General features: G+C 37.5%; 1 protein-coding gene across 1 annotated transcript in view; it reads right to left on the bottom strand.

Annotated features, from left to right (window-relative positions):
• m1ap (meiosis 1 associated protein) overlaps nt 1–26,931 on the bottom strand; it is a 37,638-nt gene extending 10,707 nt beyond the window's left edge. The window contains exons 1-4 of the mRNA XM_051115830.1: nt 26,878–26,931; nt 26,095–26,353; nt 25,760–25,942; nt 23,614–23,797 (exon numbers count right to left, since the gene is read on the bottom strand). Coding sequence (XP_050971787.1) covers nt 23,614–23,797; nt 25,760–25,942; nt 26,095–26,346 — 619 coding nt within the window. The 5' untranslated portion in view covers nt 26,347–26,353; nt 26,878–26,931. The remainder of the gene's footprint in view (nt 1–23,613; nt 23,798–25,759; nt 25,943–26,094; nt 26,354–26,877) is intronic.
• Between the last annotated feature and the right edge of the window lie 967 nt (nt 26,932–27,898).

Here is a 27,898-nt window from a genome sequence, read left to right as displayed (position 1 = left end):
CCTGATATATTTAATTGTGCTATTGTTTGTTATTTGTTAAATTGTTCTTATTTACTGACCGTTCACTTGTCTTTATTAATTTAACTTTAGATTGGTTAGGCTAATAGTTTTTGCTGTGTTATTAAAATTGAAATCGAGAATTGTAAAATTTTATTGGTATCTAAAAATTTGGTGTAATTTTGGTGTAAAAGCTTATTTATTAATTAAAAGATAACATGGTTAAAAAAAAACAATGATACAGCAAATTTTATTTTTTTTTTTGTAACAGGGCCAATTAAAATATTGGCAGGGCAAGTGAAAATTTGAACCACTGGCCCTGGTATAGATGAAACATGGAAGGATGAACTGTTCACAATAAGATCTAAAATATGCATTTAGAAAATAAATACGGTAAACATTCATTTCATGCTGACTAAATGTAATGTCTTGTAAGAGTTAAAGTGGAAACTGAAATGTATGTTAACAATCATGGCCACTCTCTCTGGACTCTCAGTCCCTCTAAATTATTCATGTGCTCTCTAGAGCACTATACGGTCTTAAGAGGGTAATGGGGTTTCACAGTACATCTTTAATCTTTCATTCCCAAACAAACTCAATAACTCGGAGAAAACCCTGATAGCTGGAGGAAGAGAAAGAGAACAATCCCAACCATGACAATCACTGTCAAGGGAATTTAAGATGGAAAGAAAATCTGGCACATTTTCAGACCAGCAACACACAATGATACATTTCTCAATAATTGCTTTTGGGGGGGTTTAAATTAGGGGAGAACGTGATCTTTTGTATACCATATTCAGTTCAAATCAACCTAGCAAACATCTGCATGTTTTTGGTGAACATACATACTGCACAAAAGGTTAAACTTAAAGGCTCAGGGTCAAATAGCTGCATTTAAATCAATTAGATACAATTTATTAAAAGTAATAGCTTATCCCTATGCCTCCGAACAGACTGTCAGCCTATATTGGAATCAATTTCTACGGTATCATTGAGTCAAATGTGCACTAATGAGGTGCAGAACAGTTTAGGTCAGCAGTCCTTAAATTTAAGTTCTGAATAAATACAGCTGATATGTGCATCTCAGCGCTCTGTTGCTCATATCCAATAGATGTGGCCCAGATGGAGAAAGTGAGAAAAATGCAAGTGTGAATGGAGAGTGTAAATGGCTAAGAGTAAATGGCAAATAACACACATCCCCCGTATCACTTCCTTTTGACACATATCTTGCATCTAGTGATGCCACTTCTGTCGTTATCTTCATTCCTTTTTAATATCCAACTATGATCCATCAGGTGAGGTATTAATGCAATATTGGCCTTTTCAATTTTATTACAGTCCCTTTAAAATGTGCTTGTTGCATTACTGTTTAAATGCTACTTTTGCCTTCTTCCTTTTCAGATACTTTCATTCAGCTCAAGTTTATAAACATTCATTTGGTTGTAAGGGCTCTGCTTAAATTATTGTTTTTGAGCAGTGCTGCTGTGTCTATGAGGTATGCCTTTAAATGGTTCTAGGGGGCGCTAATGTACTGATAGCCTAGACCACGTCAATGGCCTTTTAAACACCTGGTTTATCAAATAAGAGGATTCAAAAAATTGCATTCAAAAAATGGTGTACAGTTTTAGTTTTACAGAAATTAACCTATAGCTTCATAATATTTTAGTGGCTTAGTTTGCTTAATTATGCTGACAGAAGTGTTAGGGTCCAAAGTTGAAAAAAAAATGCTTAAAACTTTTACAAAGTGTATTTTGGTAAAGGAGAAATTTAATGCAAACCACTTTTTCCCTATTTAGGGAACTGATTTTTCAATCAGTTAAGGCAATGTTTTCCTATGTGTGTAACAGCTAGATCATTTCCAGTCCAGTAGCACAAACTATGAAACATTCATATACATGTAGCTTGATGACTGGACTTCTCTAATAGCGTTCACTGAAGATCGGTCAGGCCATCATCCTGGACTTGACAACTCAGTCTTTCATTGGTACATTCCCCCCCGTGTAAAACTAACGCAGTGTAATTTATCATTTGAAATCAAAATTAGATCAGACAAGTTTTGTTATAACATTCAATAAGCCAAACTAAGTACAGAATCATTTAGTCTTTGTGATAACTGAACAAATCATCTTATTCTCTTATTCTCTGATGTGCCCTAACAAAAAGTATTAGGTGAAAGAAAGGAGATTTTTTTTTTGGGTGATGGGGACAAACAAAAAAAAAAAAACTTATCACAATAAATGATGACAAATGGAAAATGCAGCGCCAGCATGTACACAATGAATATTAAAGGGTGATGACTAGCCATCATCTGTACACACACCTGTTAACATTTTGATGGAATCATTACTATACCAGGTACGACTTTCTGTGACCTTTTCCACTGTCAGCAGTGAGGGTAGTTTCCTGAAATACAGACTGCTGAATTCAGCATTTGTACAGGATGGATACTCCTCCAGCTTAGCACACAACAAGAAACAACAACATGGAAACTTTTAGTTGAAGCTACTATTAATGATTAGTTCTAGCTAAAAAAAAATTAAACATTTTTAAACAAATTATTATTATTCATCAAAGAATCCTGAAAAAATGTATCATGGTTTTCACAAATTTTCAATATTGTCAATAGTAAGAAAAGTTAATAAAGCAGCAAAGCAGCATATTCACAATATTACAATTTTACTGACTTTTAGAAATCAGAAAACCATTTGGATTAAACAAATTAGTTAAATAATCACATAAACTACCTGCTCTGTATGTCACGCTATGGTGAATGAACGCACAAAGAAGATGAAGATCAAAGCACATCGTCTTTAATAAATGCACACATGTGTAAATAACAGAGCAAGCAGGCAGGAGACACATGTAGGGATTAATTAGACCAGAAAAAATCCAAACTAAACAGACTCTAACTAAAGTTGGGATGTTAACGAGGGACAGACAAGTGAGGATGGTTTAGACACAGGTGATGGACACATGAGGGATGAAAACACAACGAAACAGTCCTGGGGTGTAATAGTTTGCCCCCACTCCCGGAATGCGCAACCTTGCACTGCAGAGACAAAAAGAGGGATAGAGGGGACTTAGGAGCAGGGCAAAGGAGTGGATGTGGGATGGTGACAGAGGATGGCAAAGGGCCGGCAGGAGGTTCAGGCGGAGGATGGACACCCAGGAAGAGGACGATGAACAGAGTCCAGAGTGGAGACAACGGAGGGAGGAGGCAAGATGGTGACAGGGGATGGCAAAGGGCTGGCAGGACGTTCAGGTGGAGGACGGACACCCGGGAACAGGATGACGAACTGAGTCCAGAGTGTAGACAACGGATGGAGGAGCCAGGACGCGGACAGGATGAGCCAAGGCGGATCAGACAAAGAGAGAAGACAGGGAGAAGGCAGGAGGAGCCAAAGCAGATCAGACGGAGGGAGGAGCCAAGGAGAAAACAGGAGGAGCCAGGGCGGATCAGACAGAAGAAGGAGCCAGGGAGAAGACAGGAGGGACCTAGGCCGCAGCCATGAAGGCGACCCACGGTGGAGCCGACAGAGGGAGGAGTCATGATGGAGGAAGGCCTGACGATTCCAGAGAGACGACCGATGTAGCGGAGCAGGTGGGACAGGAGCCGGAGGACTCAGAAGCTGGAGGCGGAGACCAGGGTTCCTCCAGCCACGATGCCAGTGGAGACTGGCAGACCCTCTGCCAGGAGACAGTGGTGGCGATGGTGAAGACTGGTGGAGAGGTGGTGGAAGAGAGAGGCTGGGCGGGAGTTTAGGTTGCTCAGAGGGCTTAGGAATGGTGTGCGCTGCCCACACACACCACAAGGCCACTTCTAGCCCGTGAGTGCCAGCGACAAGGGAACAACCTCTGTGGTTGTTACAGTGCTGGCATATAGTTCCAGGCAGACAGATATGTCCAGGTAGACAGTTCAAGACAGATAGACAGTTCAGATACAACCTCCGTGGTCATGATGGGACAGACAGAAGTTGATGGTGGGAGAAGACAAGGCATATCCGCATATAAATCCACATTGTCCTCAGAGTTCAGCGATGGACTTTAACTTCTAAGTCCGGTCTTCTGTCACGCTACAGCAAAAGAACGCACAAAGAAAATGAAGATCAAAGCACACTGTCTTTAAAAAATCCACACAAAGGTACATAACAGAACAGGCAGGCAGGAGACACAGGTAGGAACTAAACAGACCAGACAAATGCAAACTAAATGTCCAAGTATCGTACCAGAAGCTCAAAATTATCGTATTTAGAAGAAAATTATAGAGACAAACATACAGAATACAGCTATTTATCTAGACCAACAACTTTTTGACACAACCAGCAAATTGCCACAATAGATAAACAACTAAGTGGTAAATAACTAATTGGGAAGGTTATTGTAATGCTTGTACGCATTGCATGAACCACATTTTTGTGGCTATTAATATGTTTAAAAAGGAGAGCTGTCTAACGTTACCAAGTATACCGCTGTTCCATTTGCAGAATTACCAGACTTGCATCGTCCCGTAGTCAAACTTGCGAAGTCCGAACTTTGTGTACTTGGTATTGAGAAACGACTTGGGTCAATAAAGACATGAGGGATGAAAACACAACAAGAGTCCTGGGGTGTGACACAGAGAAAACATGGTATTACCTGTACCAAATTTAACAAAGATGTCTCTTTGTTGTGTAACAATTTCATCAATTGTCATTTACATTACAGGTACAGACACATCAAACTGAAAGAGTCAACAAGCAGAGCCAGGCATAAACCCCCTCGTCTTTTATGCGCTGCATTAAACAGGTAAGGCGCAAAATGAAAGACTGCACGCTGAAAATAGCTCTCCTGTTTTTAAGAAGAGAGAGTCAATGATAGACTGAGATCAAAAGCAAAGAGAGAGAGAGAACATTTTACTTTTAAATCCTCTACAAACAGAATCATCACCATAGTTGCATTCTCATGGGAAACACACACTAAGTGATGAAACTGAGTGTGAGGACAGACCACCATGCCAGCCAGACGCTTCCATACACACACACACACACACACACACACACACCCACACACTCCTACACACATCCATCATCTCATTTCAAAGAGCTACATTTTCTCCATTTTGGAAAGGGACAAAAACTGACATAGTGAGAGAAATCTAAATATCCGAGATGCTTCTTTTCCTTGCAAAAATACAAGAATGAGAGTCTTTGAATCACGTAAGGGCAACATGAGATTTTAGATCCTTCAAATGTTACTGGCACATTAGAACAACATGCAAGAGAAAACCCCAATTAGTTTCAAGGGTATGTGTCTTTTCAATCTGTCTCTCAGGGCAATGCAGACAAATAACTCCATCCTTCGACTACCAATTATTTACAGGCATGCTTGTAGTGAAATGTCTTCTTGATGTTTTGGCATGTGGGCAGAGGACACAAATTCTACATGATCTAAGAGAAGAGCCAGCTTAATGTGTACATCCTCCCCAAAAAAAAAGACTCCTACTGATGAGTCACAGTTAATCTGTCATGGATGAATGGGAGTTTATGGTTACTCTTTGTTCTGCACATTAGCTTCAAGCAAAATATGTTTTTGACATCACCTTCCTTACCACATTCTGTTTCCTTTTATTGCAGGCTTAAGTCACCGTCCTTCACGCTCACACTTTGCCTCTCATTTTTCTGTGTCAGACATCATCCTTTCTTTCTTGTAATTCTCTTATTGTGCACCTTATTGTTTTTTCACCCTTATATCTTTCTATCCCCTTTCTACCTCCAGTTCCTCTTCTTCCAGTTTCACCTAATCTCCTTTGTCTACACTTTCTCCATTGTTTCTTTCTCACCTTATACATATTACTGCTCTATGCATTTTGACCCCTAATAATCTGATTTGTCCCACCTATTAATCCACAATTATCAATTGCACATTTGTTCATAGCGGCTTACAGTGCATTCACAAAGTTCTGTATTTGTATTCTGAAACACTTGACCTTGGAGTTGAGCTTGAGGAACAAGGGAACACATTTTGTTAATTAGTTTGCAGACTAAATAAGGTATTAATTAACTAGAACTTTAAAGCCAGGGCTTATAAGGAAAGGCTTAGACTGAGAAACTATAAATGGTTACAATGTTAACCTGGACCAGTGGATGAAGCAAAACACTGCTGATTCAAACAAGCAAATCAGACATTACTGAGAACTACAGTGTACATGAAACTAACCACTAATGAGGCCAGAGGAGGATATCGCTAACAAGTTTATCTAAGACTAGTCCTGACAGAGCAATAAAAACAACATTCAATCCCTGTGGATTGATGCAATAAGACCTGATTGGTGAAACATGGAATGTTTCCAGAACTTGGATAAAGTGTTTACATGGCCTATAAAAGATTACAAGGCTGTCTTCATTACTTGGCACAGACAGCAAGTTGCATCAGAAGTCTATGTTTATGTGTGTATTAAAGAGAATGTGTATGAGAGCGACTATGTAAGGTTTTCGAAAGAAGTCCCTTATGCTCACATTAGGCACATTTGCCTTGTACAGAGTCCAAGCACGATGGCCACTGCACTTACTGTTCCGGGCCGAAAGGTTTTGATTTGAAGAAAACAGTAAGACAAGCGTTTTCACTTATAGACTGTCTAACAGATTTATCACTTATATTGTGCAACAATTTTAATTTTAATTGTGCTGCAAGTATCAGAGTATTATTATGGAGACAGATGACATTGATAGAGGAATCTGAATCTTTACTATCACAGTACAATTACTGCTCATCAATAAGGTGAAAACCATATCCGTTATAAACCTAAATATTCTCAAATTAATTGAAAAGTGTACTATCCAAGTAATAACAGATATTTGTTGTATGTAGATTGATGTAAATTGTTTGTTGTCATAATGATGACAGCAGCACACATAAAAGCAGTAGCTGTTCGATGATCCGGAGTGGTTAGGCAATCACACATGCATACCATGCCCAAGCCTAATCGGCATGGAACGGAGCTAGGGATGGGTGATATGGGCTTAAAAAGTTATCACGATAATTTCTTTCCTATTTTTACCCAAAACAGGGTGTTGTGAGCATTACTGAGTACACACGTAATGTAATGACTGTTTAATTTTGGAATGTGAATTACATTTTTTGTACTTTTTGTACTGGAAGCTCCTAATATCAAGACGAATTCCTTGTGTGTAAACACACTTGGCAATAATGCTCTTTCTGATTCTGATACAGAAGCCAGAGGGCGCCCCTGCGCAGAAACTCCACATATGCTTTATAGCGAAGTAACAGTACTGACAACACTCCAAGAATCTCTAATCCAGTTATCGCTGTAGCTGTCTAAAACGCAGAAAGAGAAATATTAACTGAGGAAACTTGAAAACAATAAACATACCATGTTACAATATATGGTTTGTCAATTTTGGGTATTTTTATAAGGATAAAGTATATTTATAATAGGGGTGCTCCGATCAGGATTTTTGAGGCCGATCGCCGATCACCGATACCGATATTTTTAAAGCCTCCTATTAATCATGTAGAATTATTTATAGAGATACTCAAATCAGAATTTATATACACTTATTGAGGGCCTGAAGTTTTTTTTTGTTTTTTGTTTTTTGAGAGAGAGAGAGAGAGAGAGAGAGAGGGGAGTTTTTTTAATTTGAGGGGTGGAGGGGAGCATTTTTTTTAAATATATATATATTTATCTCACATAAATGTTTGATCGTGCAGTGCAGTTTTGTTTTTAGAATTGTGCAATTATCGCACAATAGCTTACACAGCACAAATCTGATTTCCACAAACACATTTATCCATTATTTTTCAAATCCAAACATTGTTATCGAAAACACTTCTTCAGCATATTTACCGCAAACAATGCACTGTCACTTTAATTCTGCACGTGCAGCACAAACTCCGTGCGGAATCCATCTCTACACTGCTGCAGATACACCACTCCTGGAACGCACTACTAGACCGCAAACCGTGTACAGCTTGAACGCTTAACCATTAGCATGAGCGCGGAAAAAATACGCACTGCAATCTGAGTTATGTGAAAGTGGTCTTATGTATTTAAGATTTTCAAATTGCTTTATAAGTTACTGAATGAAGAAATATGAATTGTACCTCACCTTCAGCATTATAATTGTTTTACCCGCGCCAAAAAGAGACTGAGGCGATGCTGCTGCATGTCGAACCAAACCTCTCACGGCAGGCGTGGCATCAGCTTTAGATCAGTTTATGAGATGAGATTTTTAGAGACCGCCGATCAAACATCCCTAAAGGATTATTGGCCAATAATGATCGGTAGCCGATCAGTCGGAGCACCCCTGATTTATAATGCAATGCTAATCGACATAGACTTTATAATACTATAAAACAGTATGATTTCAGCCTCATTATGTGATATGAAACCACGGCTGATCACAAAAGGTTATTTCAAACACTCGACTATGTTATTAAGTTAATTTGGAGAAAAAGCATGTCAATAAATGATATCTTTGTTGGACAACATGCTTGTAAACAGGCTCATACACATGCAAAACTGCATCACACACGTGCTACTAGTACATTTAACATTATTCAGCATGTTACTCCGTACTGTCGCACACAGAAATATGTCAACAACTAGACTTTATCGTTATTATCACGGGAAGACTAATTCTTATTGTGGGGAAAAATGTATTGCTATATCGCAAACGATAAGATATCGCCCATCCCTAAACAGAGCGTTCACACTAGTCAAATGAATCAGACTCTAGGGGTATGCTCGGCAAGGTTCAGAACACCTAGTGTGAGGACTCCCTAAGGCTGCATTTATTTGTTCAAAAACACAGTAAAAACTATATTGTGTACAAAGACTTCGTATGTATTGCAAAATTCACTCATGTAGCTTTTATATTTACTTCAGTGTTCAGTGTTGCACAGTCCTTTGCAAATCATTCTGTGCCAAAACAAAAACATATTTTTGTGGAAGATTTTTTTAGGAATTCTTGATGAAAATTCAAAGGAAATCCAAAGCTCTGTCATTAAACTCTAGATGGCGCAGTCCAATAGGTCAAAATCAATCTGACACAATGATATAATTATCACATGGTGCAGCTGATTGGTCTTTTTGTATCAGCAGCCAATGAGCTTGCTGCTTAACATTCAAATACTTGGCTAGTGCTTGCTGTAGCAGTTGCAGCCCACTTCAGAAACCCTCCACCTTCCCCAGCTCCACCTGTATAGATCTGCAGTATTTCTTACATGCTCACAGCAGCATGGTGTAGATGTACTGGCAGTAGCAAGTAGTGTTGCTTTCGTCAATGAAAATTATGACTAAATATCGTCGTCAACGAACCTTTATCACGTGACGAAAACTAGACGAGACGTAAGGTAAATGCTGGTGGTGTGACGATGACTATAATTAAATGTATAATGCAATATTGTTGACGAATAAAAACGAGACTAAATGTGGTTTACAAAATAAAAACTATGCTAAAATGTCTCTTCATTTTCGTTGACGAAAAGAGACGAAACGAAATGTTATAACGTTATTTCGTTTTGTTTAGTCGCGTTATTATCAGTATTTCTGAAGTGGGCTGCATCAAGTCGCACTGCGCAGACGCAGGCGACGTCACTTTCTCAAGCCCCATTGGTGGAGCGGGGGGGATTATAGGCCTATGTGAAATTACAATTATTAAGACTATTAGACAGTTATATACCGTTATCAGCACATGTTGAAGTAGATTTGTGTCTGAGAGAATATGCGCTATATTGCAGCGTTAGAAAACTCTTGTCAGTTAATTTTTACTTTCACTTTCTATATAGTGAATTGTAAAGTTAAAACTGAAGTTAAGACATTCACCAGCATAACTATTGCACAAAGTTTGATATCCATTGGCTCGCCTTCATGGTTTAAAACAGAAATACTTCCAATATAGCGACGTAACCGCAAACCCCATGCTTATGCATCTTAAACGCAGGGAGACGTGAAAGAGGAATCAACTCGGTATGCCGCGCTGTCTGAAACACGTCTTTATGTTTGTGCGCGCTTCGGGTGTTTGCAAGAACAGCGCGCAAGTAACGAATCGAGTTCTGTTTCGTTTCTTCTTCTTGTGGTTTTAAATAGCTTGAACGTGTAAATTGGCAAATTAACCTGCAAAATCACATGCCGAATGGTGGGGTTTTGACCTGGTCCGTACATATCACACTGCGATCCGTTTAAGCCCTAATAGGGTATATGACAGATCAGAGCCAACGCTTCAGGGAAATTGCTTTGCCGGTCCAATGGCAGACTCCAGGGAAAGTTTTGTGTTCACACACACCATTCACGTGCACATATTTGTATCTTGACTATACTACTAGGTGCTTATACTATACTGACTGGGTCAAATAGAATTGCATTACTAAAAAGAGACTAAAATACAATTTTCATTGACTAAAACTAGACTAAATGTCATCCGTTTTCGTCGACTAAAACTAGACGAAAATAGTCATGGATAATTATGACTAAAATAAGACTAAAATGCTCAGACTTTTAGTTGACTAAAACTTGACTAGACTAAAAAGAGTATGAACGTGACTAAAACTAATAAAAACTAAAATGACAGCTTCACACAAAGACTAGACTAAAACTAAAATTAAAACAGGCTGCCAAAAACAACACTAGTAGCAAGTCTTGGTACTTGCTCTGCCACAGCAGCAGTGTAGCAGATCTATTTCGCCAAGATCAAACCTCAGAGAGTTGTCATGACAGAACAGCTTTTTAAACAGTTTTTTTTTTTTTGTATCTTATGTAACATAAATGTCTTTACTGTCACTTTTGATCAATTTAATGTACCCTTATTCCATAAAGTGTTAATTTAATTTGAATGGTAGTGTATATAGACAAATATGTATTAGTATGCACCACAGTAATCAGCATAACCATACTCAAGATAATAATCGAGTTGATTGATTAAATATTTCTGTCAATATTTATGATACTTGAGAGTAACTACTTCTTTATTCACATTCATATATGTAATTTTATTATTTTCATTCCTTACTTATAGCATAGCATGTAAAATAAATTATATATGTACATATAGTATTTAATTTTGTTGTGAAACAACTGACTACTAGAGAAGTGCATCAATGGTTGCTGACGTCACTTGCATGCAAAGAGATGCAAACTGCATTTTGGCTGTTGCTTAATTTTATCCATCCTTGTGATTTTTTCCTTTAAATATATGACTGAACTGTTTCATTGCGTTAGTGATTAAAGGATACAGTGGGTGCTTGATGAGATCGGACTGTATCTTTGCATGGTGGTCCTTTTGGATTCACGCCATGAGGGAAGAGACGCACTGGATTTCAATATGGATCAACTGCGCAATCAGAGGGCTCGTTTGTAAAGAAGGAAAAGTTCCATAGTTTGTTTTGGTGATGGCTCTGTAGGCATTTGAACTCTCTTATTGACCAAACTGAGCCAAACAAATTCCTATTTAATTTGAGACTTCCGTATTTGCTTAATTATTTACTTCATTATTTATTCTTCTTCTTTAATTGTAATTGTTGACTGAAATCTTTATTGTTCAAGGGCTGCATTGTAATCAACTTAAAATATCCTTTTTGAATATGTGAAAAGGTTTGCAAGCATATTGCAATGCAGTTGAAGTGAAAAGAAAAAGAGAAGAGGCAGTGAATACAAACACTATACATTAAACCTAACCTAACCTAACCCCATACTGTGAATGTGCCTTATTCAAGCAGTTAGTGACTAAACTGAGATCTGAATTGCATACAAGAGCAGACACATTTCATAAACACAATTTTTTTAATGGATTCTGTGTTTTAGTGTAAGACCTCAAACCCCAGACTCCAAATATTAATATTAATAGAACTTTATATGTATTTGGTAAGCTCTGGCCCAGTAGATATCTTTTCCTCCTTTTCATGATTATAAATCCCAACAAGCAGGTTACAGAGATGTATCTGATGTACAGATAAGTGTATACAAATTATAATTCAGGAGTCTCTGTGTCTGTGTCTCTCTAACCTAGGGGAACGATCACAGAGCACAGGGCACAAAATCAGTTTAGTGAAAAATCACTTTCACTGTGCTTGTGGAGTGAGTCACTTGCAATTTCAAGAAACATCTACAAACTCATATTCTCTAAGAGCAACTTATTGAACTCTCTGTATGACAATCAATGCACTAAAGCACTAGCTCTCTTTCTATCTTTCATCTCTATGTTAGTCTGTATTTCAACAAACAATTGTGTAACTTTATATCACAGCACCTCACGTTACTGCCTCCTTAGGATGAATCACTTTGTTGTCTTGCTCATTTGAAGTCACTTTGGATAAAAGCATCTGGTAAATGAATAAATGTAAATGTAAGAAAAGAGATTATGAATTGCTAGGCTATGAATTTTTGACAGCGGTGTGGTGTGGTGAATGAATTAGCATAATTGAAAATGTACAAGATGAAACTGACAATGAGAAAACTTGCAATGGCAACAGATGGTTTGTGCACACACGGAGAGAGCAAAGCCTTTCAGCACAATTAACAAATTTAAAAAATGGTTCATTCTGTTGGTTGTCGAGGCCAGTCCAACCACATGGGGCTAATCTATGGACCTATTTTGCTGTAAGCTTCCTAACGACTGGCAATATATCCCAAAAATTCCACACACTCACACCCACTCACACTTTATCTTACCAAACAACAGCCTGAGTGACATTAACATAGGTCCTGCTTTTCACATCAGCATGTTATCCTAATCACGCCATGAAATTACCATGGCAACACTACAGACCCAGAGGAGGGGCGAGTTGGAGAGAGAGATGGGCATGGGTGGTACGACAGGACCCTTTTGCTCCCATGACTCTCCCAAACCACATCGCTAAATCTGTCACTTCTGAAATGGATAAAAACAGGGTTGCAGACAGAGAGGGGGAGAAAAAGGCATGGAACATATGAGAAAAAGAGTAACTCAGATGGAGAAGTTTAAGGGGAGATGGAGAGACAGAGAGAGAGGCAGTCTAGACATGCTATGGTGTCTTCTAGTTACCCAGTGGTGAAACCATGGCTTCAAGAAAAAGATGTCATGGCTTCAAGTAAAAGATGTCATTATTTTTATATGTGAAAAGAGGTGTACATTTCAATGTTTAATGATACACCTGGTATTTTGGGTTAGGGTCATGTAGTAAACAATACTGAAAAAATAAATACAAGAATTGCACAAGTTCTGGTAACTGAAGACTGGTTTGGGCAGTATGACATGCAGTGAGCTAAGTATGTGACAGAAATGGCAGAAAACACAAACAATATCTCTTGCCTTCAACTCACTGACAATATGGCAATACTTGGTTTACAGACAAAAAAACACACAAACTACACATGCTGTTCTAAAGAAAAAAAAAAAGATTTTTTTTTTTTTTTTTTTTACCAATTATTAATGCTTATGTCATCTATATATTTTTTATTCAGTAAAGGAAGAAAAAACTTCTGCAAAAAGGGGAAAAAATGCTATATTATCATACTTTTATGCTACAGTGCCTTGCTTCGTTTTATGCTGCAGCCTTATGTTAAACTGCTTTAAATTACTTTTCTCCACACATCAATTTACACTCTATGCACCGTAATGACTAAGGAAATAAACAGATTTGTGACAACTTTGCAAATTCATTAAAAATAAAACACTAAAATAATTACATTGCATAAGTATTCATACCCTTAACTCAGTACTTAGTTGAAGCACCTTAACAGCCTTGAGTCTTTTTTGGGTATGATTCAACCAGCTTTGCACATCTGCATTTGGCAATTATCTGCCATTCTTCACCTCATCTCTTAACCTCTCAAGCTCTGTCAGCTTGGATGTGGTCTGGCAGACATTTTCAGATTTCTACAGAAATATTTGACTGTGTTCAAGCCAAGGCCCTGGCTGGGCCACTCAGGGACATTTACAGAGCTGTCTATAAGCCACTCTTGCTGTGTGCTTAGAATCATTGTCCTGTTGGAAGGTGAACCTTCTGCCCAGTCTGAGGTTCTGAATTCTCTGGATACTTGGAATTTGCTCTGATACTCGGAACTGAGGTTCATCAAGTCAATGACTCTTGTTTCTCACAGTCTGAGGGTTCTGTAGGTGCTTTTTTGCAAATTCCAAGTGGGTTTTCATTTGTTTTCACTGAGGAGAAGATTGAGTTTGGCCACACTGCAATAAAGACTGGATTGGTGGAGTGCTGCAGTGCACTTCTCCATCAGTTGCTCTGTTTGGCCAGGAGGCCAGCTTTAGGAAAAGTCCTAGTTGTTTTAAACATCTTTTACTACTGAAAATGGAAGCTACATGCTTCTGTGAACCTTCAATGCAGCAGATTTTCTTCTGAACTCTTCCCCAGATCTGTGCCTTGACACAAGCCTGTTTCTGAGATACAGGCAGTTATTTTGACCTCAGGGCTTGGTTTTTGCTCTAATATGCATTTTCAGCTATTAGACCTTTTCTGAGAGGTGTATGATTTTCCAAATCATACTCATTTAAATTAATTTGCCACAGTTTAACTCAAAGTGTAGTAACATCTACAAGTGATATGAGTGCTCCTGAGCTAAATTTCAAGTGTCCCAGAAATGATGAATACTTATGCAATGGAATCATTTCAGTTTTTTTTTTATCTCTAATAAATTTGCAAAGTTTTTACAAACCTGTTTTGTGCGTTGTTGTTATGGTGCATGGAGTGTAGATGTGGTAAACAGTAATTTAAAGCAGTTTAACATAAGCCTGCAACATAACATAACAAAACTGAAAAAAATTAAGGGGTATGAATACTTTTGCAAGGCACTTTATATTACTACCAAATATAGGATGCAATCTTTTTAACTTTTTTTGAACACTGCCAAAATTATTCACAAATAATTTTTTTCACTCAAAAACTTCAAAAGAGCTCAGATGAATGAGGCCAACAATTAATCAAAAAGAAATACAAAAACTGTGCCCATTAAAACAAACAAACAAACAAATAAAAACAACAAAAAGACTAAATCCTAGATTTGGTGATAATATAAGATAATATAAGGCCAGTCATTTTTGTCCAGAAACACCAAAGTAGGTAAAGGATTTTCAGAAGGATCAATCAAACCCTACTTTGGACAGAATCCTGCAGTACTGTACCTGTTTTAACAAAGTGTGAAGAGGCAACTGCATATAGATCCTCTAAGTTGAAGTGAGGAAAAAAAGATGACTACAGTACCTATTAAAGATCAATATGGCAGCTGTTCCATCACTGCACAAGAACTACCCTAATGTTCCCATTTCAACTGTAAATGCCATTTGAGAGAAAAGCACTGAGGATACAAAACATGATGACTTGAACATGGGACTCCAAGAGCTAAAAGTTCATTCACATCCTGAGCATGTGCACGACAGCTTTGAGAGAAATGCGTAGTGGTGATGTAATAGAATGTACATTTCTAAGATTTCCTGATCTACATTGTTTCTTTGTAAAACTGGAAAAAGATAGCAACGCTCTAGCCACACTGTGAGAGGCATATTTATTATGCATTAAATGTGCATTCCTCTTTTTGCACATTATTCACTTAATCTGCTGTACCAGCAATCAGAGGTCAAGTATCCACTGGCTCCAACAGTCTCAGAGTGTGTTCATTGAATATACATACACTTTAATGTTATGGTAATGTAGTCACTTGAGTGAGCAATTGAAATCTCTTCAGCTCAACAGTTTAACCACATACTGCAAAAAGACTGCAGAGCCTGGTTATCAGAACATTCTTCATAACAGCACAGGCTGTTACTGGTTACACAGGTACTGTTCTCCAGCACATTTGTCATTAGAAAAAAAAACTGTAGTTACCCAAACTTCCAGAGTAATCTTCTTTTCCAAGCCTTTTTAGTAGATACACAATTTAAATTAACAAGACTTTCTCTTGTGGATGTTGATGAGTACTTTGGAATGCCCCACCCCAACATCTAAGTAATGACATCACTGAAAACTATGCTCATCAGGAAGTATGTGCAGTCTAAAGTACATGTAACATATGCATAGGTATATTTTCCCTAAACAAATTAATAATGAATATATTTAATGGTGGTTTTGTAGCATTATTTTACACCGTTACAAATGTGATATTGCCGCCAGGACTATGCTTTACTGTACCTTTGTTATTATGATGTTCTACATGTTAATCGGGTGGGAGCTGGTTTTGCCAATCAAAGGAAAGGGTTACAGTAAATCTCTTGCTATAAGACCCCTTTTACATGCTGGCTGGGAAACTAAGGCAGGGTTTTCATATGAATTTTACACAGAAGTGGCCTTCATTTGGCCACTCTACCACTGAGATTCAGTTGATGGAATGCTGCACAGATGGTTTTTCATCCCGCAAATGTTCCTATCTACATATTGGAACTCATTTAAAGTTATAGTTCACCCAAAAATGAAAACTTCTGTCATCATTTATTCACCCTCATGTTGTTCCAAACCCTTAAAGACACGCTGGGCAGAATGTTCATGATACTCCCACCAATGCAATGAAAGTGAATTGTTAAAGGAGCTGCTCTTATTTTGATCTATTCCTTCAGCCATAATTCAGTATGGAAATGGTTGCAGAGAATTTTAAGCTTGTAACTTTTATATAATTTTGAACACATTCAGTGTCTGAATTTGTGCACTTGTTTTCATTCACTGGTTCCCTATATAATGAGCTATGCGGTTTCACTATGCAGTGAATAGCAAATGCATGAACCAGTGAGAGGTTTTAAAAATGGCTCTAAAGCCATATATCATCTGACCAATGAAGGAGCTGAATACTTTAAAAAAACACAATCATTTCAGTTTTTGTATTCTTTAAGTCACCATGAAATCAGAACTCATTTGTGTCTTAGTTATTATTTTTAATATTATTTTATAGGGATGTCCCGATCAGGTTTTTTGTGCCCTTGATCCAATCCGAGTCATTGAATATTAATTTGAGTCCTGATCCGATACTTATATATTCCTAGTGTTTGGTGTGCAATTCAAGTAGTTTAAAGTTATTAAAATCAATCCAATGTATACAAAGTTGTGCAGAGAGTAAAAGAAATATAGGCCAATGTATGTAATATATATTATATTATATTATATTATATTATATTATTTTATAATTATAAGATTATAAGACTGTCTCTATGCACACACTACATAAAGACTTTAGTACAGTGGTCGGCAACAGGCGGCCAAAAACAGGGCCAAAACAGGCCTGCCGGCAATAATGTCTGGCCTGCGTCCGCAGTCAGATTATTTTGATAGCGGATGGTTCTGAAATAGATCTGTCATGACAGCAACAGTTACGGACAATTTATTTATATCACATTAGAATAATCGCTTACTGTTCTTGCTGTTAAGCACTTTCACTTTCAAATTTGCAATCACGCGCACTCTGTCTAAAGGGAGCACATCTTACGATAAAACACCGTGTCCTACTACGTGACAATACGCAATAAAACGAGTTTTTGTCCTAACTAACTGTGATGGCAACACACAAAATTTCTATTTTAGAAACAGTTTCTATTTCTGCGATGTCACGGCTGCAACAACAACACAAACTATGACAGTCAGGTACTGATTATGTGCTTTATTCAATGTTAAAAGTGTCTAATGTGAGTCTGAATATAATTTTGCGTGACATTTACAGCCATGCTGAAAGCAATAGACAGATAGTTTACCTCAGATCTTGAAAATAAATTTAAGCAAACCTATGTTAAAACTGCGAACCAACAAGTGTTTTTTTCATGACAAAGATGGTATCAGTTACTCAATATTTGGTTTAACAATGTTAAAAAGGTTTTATATATTTATGAATTAGATTATAAACTTGTCTATTTCATTGAGTGTGCAGTGCAATTCTGCGCTTCTGAATGGCTGTGGCATCACGTGACTCACATCTGGTGTGGACAGCTAAATTGCTTGTTGCGAACTAAGACTGTTTAGTTGTGCCATCTTACAACCAATATACAGTAAATGTAAGTCAAAGTGTTGCCTATATAACCAGTTAAAGCTTGAAGTGGCGATGAGGTCTTAAAAAAATTTATGGAAAAGGTCTTAAAAAGGTATTAAATTCAACTCCATGATTCCTGCATATACCCTGGATTAACAGCTCACTACAAGTTACAAAAGACACTGTAACAGTCTGTCAATTAATTTTTTCTAAATTGTCCTTTGACTATATCCTGGTCTGAATTTTTTTTTTGGCCCAATGCCAAACCTACTTGCCGATCCCTGCTTTAGTAGATGTAAACATGTTACAATGTTAACCATTGTAAACAAACTGTGTGGTCACAATTATGAATACGGGACTGCTGATATGAACTTCTTGTATTTTAAATGTGCAATAAGTAGAATAATTGCAACATATGGTTAGAAAGCATGAAGCTTGCAGTGTCAGAATGGCAGTCTATCAGACAAATCCAAAGCAAGAGCAACCAATAGCAACACATTATGACAACGACGTCTCAGCTAATCTGATGGCATATAAAAGTAAATGATGAATGAGAGATCGTTACAAAACTGTGAATAAAATACACTGAACATAGAAGCTTAAACGTGTGTAATGTGCTAAAACAAACCTCACTGCTTCGCACATCACGCACACACATTTTTCTTATTTTGGATTTAAGGTGCATACAACCTCCTACTATATGACAGCTGACGTAAAATAAGGATCGGGCTTAGGAGAGCCGATACCGATCAGCTTGATCAGCCTCAATCCCTATTTTTCTCTGGTGTTTTATTTCATGTGCCCTTGTCATCTTTACTCAAAAACAACCTCCCCCTTGATGACGTACACCATCTGGGCAATAATTCCTCCCATCCAGCAAATCTGTAACAATCAGATTTGCCTTAATCTTTTGACTTATAAGAGGTCTTTGCACCAATAAAACATCCTGCAAGTTTCATAGCTTAAATGTCTTCCTCATTACAAAAAAAAAGCATTCATGTAACCAAGCTCATTTATGTAAACCAAAATGGCTCTGGTAATGCTGTGGTATTTGTGACATCACACTGGCAAAGTACATTTGCAAATGACTGCCCCTAAAGACATATTTACATACTTTGTTATCATCACATAGGGCCTGCCCATTGGCGTTCAGTCCTTAACGGCTGACATCTGTCTACAACTAACGCAAGCATCGATTACAATAAAAGCAAACAGGAACCACTATAACAACTGATTTTAATTATTTAATTCATTAAATTTATGATCAACTTAAACTGAATTGTACAATCATTTAAAATGCACATGAGGCAGTTTTATGTAAACGTTTTATTAACAGAATTTTACCACCTACTCCAATTCGTTACATATACATATAAACATTTAAATAGTGGCTGTAATAAAAATGTTTTTATGACTAATTTATTTAAACATACATTAAATACTGAAGACAACAGGTTTAGTAAAAATATTGAATATGTAATACATAGCAGCAAAATGCTGAATAGCTTTCCTGAGATAAATGTAACGTTATGTGACATTGTTTACAAGCTGAATAACTGACATCTTTCTGTATATGACAGAGGACTATATGTTTGTTCAGAGCATTTGACAGTAGATTATATTGTAAACGAGGCACAGCAACGGCCAGTTTACATGCCAAAAAAATAAACTTTTGTTGAAAGATGAAGTAGCAGCTAAACTATGACATTCAATGGCTATTTACTGACAAACATTAAAGGAGCCGCCCCCTTAAAAACAGATAATTTCATACAGAGGGTTGAAAATATTAGTTTTTGTGCAAGAAACTATTAACAGTATAAGTGAGGACCAAAAAAAATCTTTATGGAATGTGCATTGATAGTAGCAATTAATTTAATTTTAAACAAATTAATCAGTTTTTATTATATAGCATAAAGTATGAAAGTAATGAAGTAGCCTGAATTAAATGTACTGTATACAGGACATGACCCACATACAAACAGAACCAAGCAATCTCAGCCAACTGTATCTCTCTCTCTTTCACACACACACACATACACACACACACACACACAATAGCTCTCATGCTGAACTCTCTCACACATGGTCTTATTTCCTTCCGCAGGCACACAGTGTCAAATGTTGATTGTAAGGTTCTCCTTACACTTGAGTTTGTCTGTTGGAAGTTAAAAACAGGATGTCACATAGAGAGGAATGCTAGACCTCAATGTCATTCTAGCTGCTCACACCTAAATTTGTGGGGCAGCTATATGTCAAAATTGGGCCAGTATGTTTCAACGTGTGTGTATGTGGGTGGGCAAACTGACATGTGGTTCTTATCCCATTAGCTGCTTTCATGAAAGCAATCAATAATGAAGCTGGGATGGACTTGATCCAGCTAAACACAATGGACTACATGACCTCAAACTTCCCTTTACTAGACATATCTGTCAGACTACAACAGTCCAGTCAGATTAGTGAACGGTCTGTGACTATAGTGTAGTCAGGAAAGAGTCCCTCCCTTCAGGGGGACCTTCAAGGTTAGCCAGAAAATTTAAAAATCCCAACCGGGAGAAGGAAAATTATTTGAAATAAGCTATTTGTGAAGTATGCTATGAAAATCACTAGAAATTTAGCAATAGGTGGGATTCATTTAAATCATAAAACTTCTGATAAAGGGTTATGTGCACACATCCGAAGCACACACACAGAAAGCGGCTGTCAAACGTGGCATGTGGGTTTTAAACTAAATTCTCTTTCATGTCTTATTGCGCTTAAACTCTCAAATTTTAAAAAAGAAAACAAATTTTAAAAACACACGAGTTACAAAAACAGTCAGTTATGTCTGTGAAGACAAACAGCTGGGAAAGAAATTGCATGTTTACATTAGATCTGTGCGGCAGCAGCGTAATATACAGTAAATAAATCAATAGATCCATTGCTCTTGTCTCCTCTGAGGCTGGGACTCCAAACAGTGTTCTGGGCTCATCAGTGCAGCCAAACACAGAAGTTTAGCATACTTTGCTGGAACTTTTGCCATGTCATTAGAACTGGTACACTGCTGTCGCTTGCAAAAACGTCATGGCAGCTACAACGTGCAGATTAAGGAGTGGTAATATTATAATAAGATCCCCTTTCTACGTCACAGGGGGAGCGAAATCTAAGCGGCACGTTTTTTTTTCACAAACTTGCAGAAAAAGGCTTTCCAAAAAATGTACTGAGTTGTTCTTTTTCACGTTTTCTGAGTTGGCAGATGCACCGGGGAACCGATTACAGCACTCGTATTTTCAGTAAGATTTTCATGATGTGTCACCTTTAAAACGTATTATGACCTCTGACTCAACGTATGACGTAAGCCGCATTCGTAGCGTAAGCTCAGGTGAGAGGATAGAGCAATATTAAATGCCAGTAACGAATTAAAAGTCGAAAACGAGAAGTTAAAAAAAAATGTCAGAGGATTTCACTATAAGAGAAGAAGAGCTTGAGTTTTTTCCGACCAGGAAGTACACCGTTTAGTGTGTATCAGGAGTTTAGGTGTTTACATTAGGCCCATACAATGGTGTATTTTTTGTTGTTGTCCATTCAATCATTTGACGCCAAATTGACGTTAATTCAACGTAAAATGCGCAAGGGCATTTACAAACTATTTACAAGCAAAGAAAACCACTCCCCGGTGACACCGGTATTGTCACACTTCTTTAATATACATTATGTATATTAAATATCACAGAACTGTGATATTTCAAACATACTGAAATACTTTAGACGTTGAGCGAAGGCGGAGCGGTGTTTCTGATATCAGTGAGCGAGGAGTGGTGCGGGAGCGAGAAATGGTGAACCCGGAGCGGAGTGATTATTAAATGCTCAGAACGCAGAGGGGAAATTGTTGCCACTCCACTCCGCTCACATACTCTGTGGACACTGTTTAGTATTGCTCTATCCTCTTTCATTTATTCTCACCTGAGCTTACGCTACAAATGCGGCTCACGTCATACGTCGAGTCAGAGGTCAGTAAAGAAGCCGGAACTTGACTCTCTCGTGAACACGCATACGGCCATTGCCGGAAGTCAGTGATTTGAGTTATAATTTTAAAAATAGACATATTTTTGTTACAAAAACCCATAGATCCGCTTCAGAAGATATGTGTTAACCCCCCCGTATGGGTTAGTTTTACGATGGATGTATGTGCTTTTTGGAACTTCAAAATAACAGCCACTATCCACCACCATTACAAGCTTGGAAGAGCCAGGATAAATTTTAAAACAACTCAGACTGTGTTCGTCTGAAAGAAGAAAGTCAAATACACCTAGGATGGCTTGAAGGTAAGTAAATCATGGGGTAACTTTCATTTTTGGGTGAACTGTTCCTTTAAGCAGACTTCATTTTTACAAGGGTAGACATTCCCTTCCACTTTCCAGAGTTGTAACCTCTTTAAGTATGTGACAGTGGAACAGCCAGAAGCTTTGCTCTAGATTTACTCTTAAGGAAATAATAAGAGCACTCCACCCATTCAACACACTCAAGGCACTTTGGTAAATATTCAGATTGAAAAAAATGGAAAGCACTGAGATATTTAAACCGAACTGGTCTTCCAATGCTGCCTCACACCAACTAGAATTTAAATTAACCATTTTTTTCAATCCTCACTGTTGACAGTCTATGAATTATAGCAGTGTTAAGTATATGCCACCCAGACTTTAGAAGTCATTAAATGAAACCAATAATTTATAAAGTACTATCTGGAAAAAAAAAAAAAAAAAACAGTGTAAATTCCTAACATTTATGCAAAGATAGAATTTCATGTTGTTTATAAATGTGCAGACATAAACTTGCCCCATCTTCCTCCACATCCCTTTATTTCTAAATACCTATCAGATCACATAGACATTTGAATGTTTGGCTCTGTTTTTTGAATTGATGCCTGGTTTGCTCTTTCACCCTGGGAATTTCATTTCACTCAGTCTGTGGTATGAAATCCTGAGACCTACAACCACAAAACCTTAATTAAAGCAATTATGCAGAAAACAAGCAAGGGCTCAGAGTTTTGGCAGAAACATGCTCACAGTACAAAGCATCATGCAAAACTCTTTTTTAAAATTTGTTGTGGTATGTAGTTGATTTCTTTTATTCACTTAACAAATTAGAAATATCAGATGTTGAAGAGCATAATGACCATATAACAACCATATAAAGGCAATTGCTCACCTACTGTAGGAGCCATATTTAATCATTGATTAAGTTTAATTTATTTATTTTTTATTTCAGACATGATTTGAATATTTAAGGAAATTTTATGTTTGATCATTGGGCTAACTGGGCATGTGAATTAGTTGCTCCTCCTCCTTTACGTGTCGCTACGGCACGAAAGTGCAGATCATAATTCACTTTCATTGTTTGTTTACCAAAGGTTAGAGGGTGGGGAGAGCAACAGTTTCTTCAATCACATTGTACCGATTTTTCTTTTCCACCATGGAAGTTATATTTTGTTGTAGTTTGGAAAGTAAACCGAAGATTGTGATTAATAAACCCTGTAGTTTTGTTTACATAACCGCATATCCGTGCGTGCTTAATAGTCATGTGAATGTGAAGACTCCCCTGCTAACCTCAAGAGGCTAACATGAACAAAGATTAGCCGCTACACCTACTGTACCTTCTCAGTGACTTCTCATAGAATATCTTTCAAGTTATGACTAAATACATTGTCCTACCTTCCTGGTCATCTTCTAAAGATGGTGTCTCAAGGCTACAGGCTGGAGATCTGTCTGAGAGACTCTGCTGTAATGTGATGTGAACCACCAGAAGCCTGCGCAGACTAATCAGATCGGAGTTTTTTAGGCCCTGCTCCAGCTGTCGGAGGACTGTCTGTCCTGACTGACAGGTTAATACCGTCACCTTAAAAAAAATGTAAATTCATCAGCATTAGAATGCATGATATAAGTCAAAAATCTGCATAGCATTTATGTCTGTTTGCAGTAATTAACTTTATAGTTTATCAACCCTGTTTTTGGTAAATGGATTCAAGATTTCAACAGCCAACAGAAAGCGATTTTGAGAAAAATATGCTACATTTGTTTCTCTGTAAATCACTAGTCATTCCAGAATTCTGCTGACATTTCCAAACAATACTCACACATTGTACCCATAATGCCTCAAAGCCAAGGCACTATAATGTCCCTGTTTTTATGAGTGCATGGATGAAAGCTGATTATGGTCATTAGCTGTCTCTCTTGTTGATATATATTCCAACTCAGAATGTGAGAGAGATATCTCTCACAAACTACACAGCACAAAAACATCTTTCTCTGTGGTTTAATTGTGAGAAGAATGAGACTGTAGAACATATTCAAGGATACAAATAAATCAGTCATCAAAGCTGTGCCCTGTGCCACAGAAATAACTTGCGTACAAATCATTGCTACATGATCTGTTTCATATTTGAACACACAGTCACAAAGAGAGAATCACATACATCAAAGCTTCTGTGTTCCTCTCATCTCATGATAGACATCTGTGGCATAATTACAATAGCACTGTTGTATCTGTGTCACTGCAAAGTGGGACCAAACCCATATACACCATATAATCCCATTTAGGACACAAAAAAATATTCTGTATAATCTGATTAAATGCACTTGTCCTCTGCTGTGCTTCCTGTGGGGGGACATTAGTGCTGGGGTTTAATGGAGCCTGCTGAGAGGAGAGTGGCTGCTGAGGGCCATGTGGTCTATGTTAGTGCGCCAACATCTTCATTCAAGGCTGATAGTAGAGGGTAAATGAGCTTTGGATTCACTGGTAGGAAATCTGAATGTGAATGCCTGTGCTTTGAAAAGGCCCAATACAGACGAGACAATTTCTTTACTTGTGATGTGAGGTTTAAACATAGCAGTGGGTTTAATCATTCTACAATGAAGCCAGGGGGCAGATGCATAGATTGAAAGGCTGTGAATGCTGATCTAAAGGATGAGTTATCAGGGTAGGTCTTCATTAAGACTGTGTAGAAAATTAAGACATTTATGAGTAAATATCAAAAACACCAAGCATTGTGACATTACTTTCAGGACAGTTGACTACATTTTACTCCCCAATTCTCATTAGTGTAATGCAATAAGTATTGTTTTTTTAATGATTCTCATTATTGTAATACATAAAATCAGTTTTTCCCCCCAGATTCCATTTTATTTATTTGTTTGTTTGTTTGTCTGGAGGTCTGGAGTAGAAGTTCATGTGGCTTGTCGTTGAGTGCCACAGATGCAAAACATGCAGATTTTACATTTAAATAGCAGTCTTTAAAGGGGTATTTTTCACACATACGCATAGCCTTTATTTTGATTTTGGCAAATTCTATTACAGTTAAACAACAAATTCCATTTTTATGACTAGATTCCAAAAATCGGTCCTTGTTATCCACAAAATCATAAGGCCCTAAATACAGTTATTTTTACTGTATTATGTAACTATATTAAATAATTTTGCAATGATTTTAAAAATTACTTTTTAAAAGCAGTACAAAAACTGTTAGCACAATGTATAAATACTATAACATATATGTATTTGTATTTATTCTTTTTTTTCAAAATACAGTGCTGAAAACTGTAAAATTAGCTTAACTATACAGAAAACATCAATATCACTCTCACAATACAAAAAATGTACGGGTCCTACTAGTAGATTTCTTTCTGTAAAATACAATTGCTTTCATTCTTGACTTTTGGTTTAAAATATGACCAAATATGACTTTGTCATGAGATTCACCTGTATTTAATTTTAAAAAGTCTTTGGTGAACATGCCAAAATAATTTTCTTTACAGACAGAGAACTGTAAGCACTTTTAGTTTTAGCTGTGAAAGTTCTCACCTCTACACTGTTGCTGTTGAATTCCCCATGAGCTGTATGACACATGTATTGTTTAAACTGCTGCAGGCTGTCCAGCACTGCCTGTTTAAGGAGTGCACCTCTTTGCCGAATGCAACCCTCTGGAGGCAGAGAACGCAACTCCTCTATACAGGACAGCAGACGTGCCAAATTGCCCTTAACTTGCTGGTGAAGAGAATGAGATAAAGAAATAAAAAGATTAAAGGATGACATCAGAGGAGAGATACGTGGCTTTATTTGTCTATTAAGAACCAACCTACTGTATAGCAACTAGTCAAACATCGATGTAAATACACACATACAGTACTTATCCTCACCACAAAGGGTAGGAGGCACTCCAGCTGTACACTGATGGCAAAGATGCTTAGCAGTGGAAGACGAGCAGGTCCTGCCAGACTGCTGGCCAGATAAAAGAAATTCTCCAGGGCCTGACATAGAACAGTACATGTCTCTGACCACCAGGGTGGCGAAGCATCTACTATCAACACACGAGAAGGCTGTCTGGTAAAGGATGATGAACTGCATGCTTGAAGAATGGAGGATGAGCAGGATCTGTTTCTGGCACTCATCTTTCACCTACAGACAGAGAGGAACATGAAAATGGATTTAATCATAGTAGCTAATCTAGGAATATCACAGTAAAGGTACAAAAGGCATTTAATATTCAGTCAGTGATTGACTAATTTACTGTTTTTCCAGATCAATTGTCAGTGATGAGCGTGGGTGCTCTATCAGTCACCACACGCATAGGTAAAAACCTAACTTGGAGAAGTTACTAACTCTGTCAAAGCCAATATAGCCCCTTCCATCTCTAAAAACTGAGATCAAAATCTGATACAGGAAGAATTTGGAAAAATCAATGACTAATACCTGTAATCCAAAGTGTCATATTACACTGGAACACAAAGTGAATATTTCACCAGAACACAATGTCTTGTAATGTTACCGCAATAAAATAAGAAGCCACATTAAGCTTCAACATGACTGATGATAAAAATGTTCTTCTGAGAAAAGAAGAAAGACTGTGGGAAAAAAAGTAACTCCCTATAAGATCTTTTTCCAAAGCTGTAAAGCACAAAGAGTGATATTGTTGGCCATACCAGGGCAGATGGGGCAAATTGGTTAAATAAGGCAGCAGCTCTCTACAATCTAAGGACTCATCAATGCTATCCCACTTGACAAGAGAGCTCTTTGAGCGCGCTAATGCTGCGCCTCAGGCCTTTCCCGCCGCTTAAGCACGACACAGGCGACAAAAGACACTTTGTCTGCTCTAAAAACAGCTCCGCAGACTCGCTGCCCCGAGATGAGCAGAAGATAGTACTGATGAGAAAACTGAGGAAGGATGACGAAAGAGGAGAGCAGGTGTTTCTTCAGTATTCATGTACAGTTTACTAGAAGTAACGTTACGCGTAAATTTCGGTAATAACGGGCTCTTTCAGTCGGTGCATTCTCATAGCGGGTCGCAGCTTCGTTTATTTACAGTGTGGAGGTAAAGTAAGATACATCATTTTAAATTTAAATATATGTTTATTTATTTCATATTTGAGGGGTGTATTATAGAAATATGTGCCTGTTTTCACCTGAATTTGACCTAAATCTCGCGCCTTTAACTTCCTGTTATTGAATGCTCCACAGTAAAGACCGAGTTGTTACAAATATTTATTATTTCTGACACTTGGAGTGGTTAAGTTATCTACAGAGGCTTTATATTTACCTTTAACTTGTTAAAGACCGCAGAATAACTCTCTAAAGAGCATACTCCATTACCATCGTTGAATCCCCTCCACGCGCCCACTCACAATGAATTTCATTCGTGAACAAATCGTTCTTTTGAATCGAATCTTGTCAATGAATCAGTTAAATTGAATCAGTCCTAGTGTTTCTCTCGTTAATCGTATATTTTAAACCACTTCATTTAAAGTCGATTTTCCCAGAATCAGGCATGTGTAAATGCTGACAACAACAACAACAACAATAATAATAATAAAATTATAATCATAATATTTTATTCCCCTTTTCTTTAAATTTACTGAGGTTACTTTACATTATTTTACTAAAATAAACTAAAATTAAATTTAAAAAAATGATTCCCCTTCGCTTAAAGTTTACTGAGGTTACTTT

Source organism: Labeo rohita, chromosome 7 (genome assembly GCF_022985175.1).
Source record: "Labeo rohita strain BAU-BD-2019 chromosome 7, IGBB_LRoh.1.0, whole genome shotgun sequence".
Taxonomy (NCBI): Eukaryota; Metazoa; Chordata; class Actinopteri; order Cypriniformes; family Cyprinidae; genus Labeo; species Labeo rohita.
Note: the sequence above shows the minus strand (reverse complement) of the source record. Positions and strands in the feature narration are given on the sequence as shown.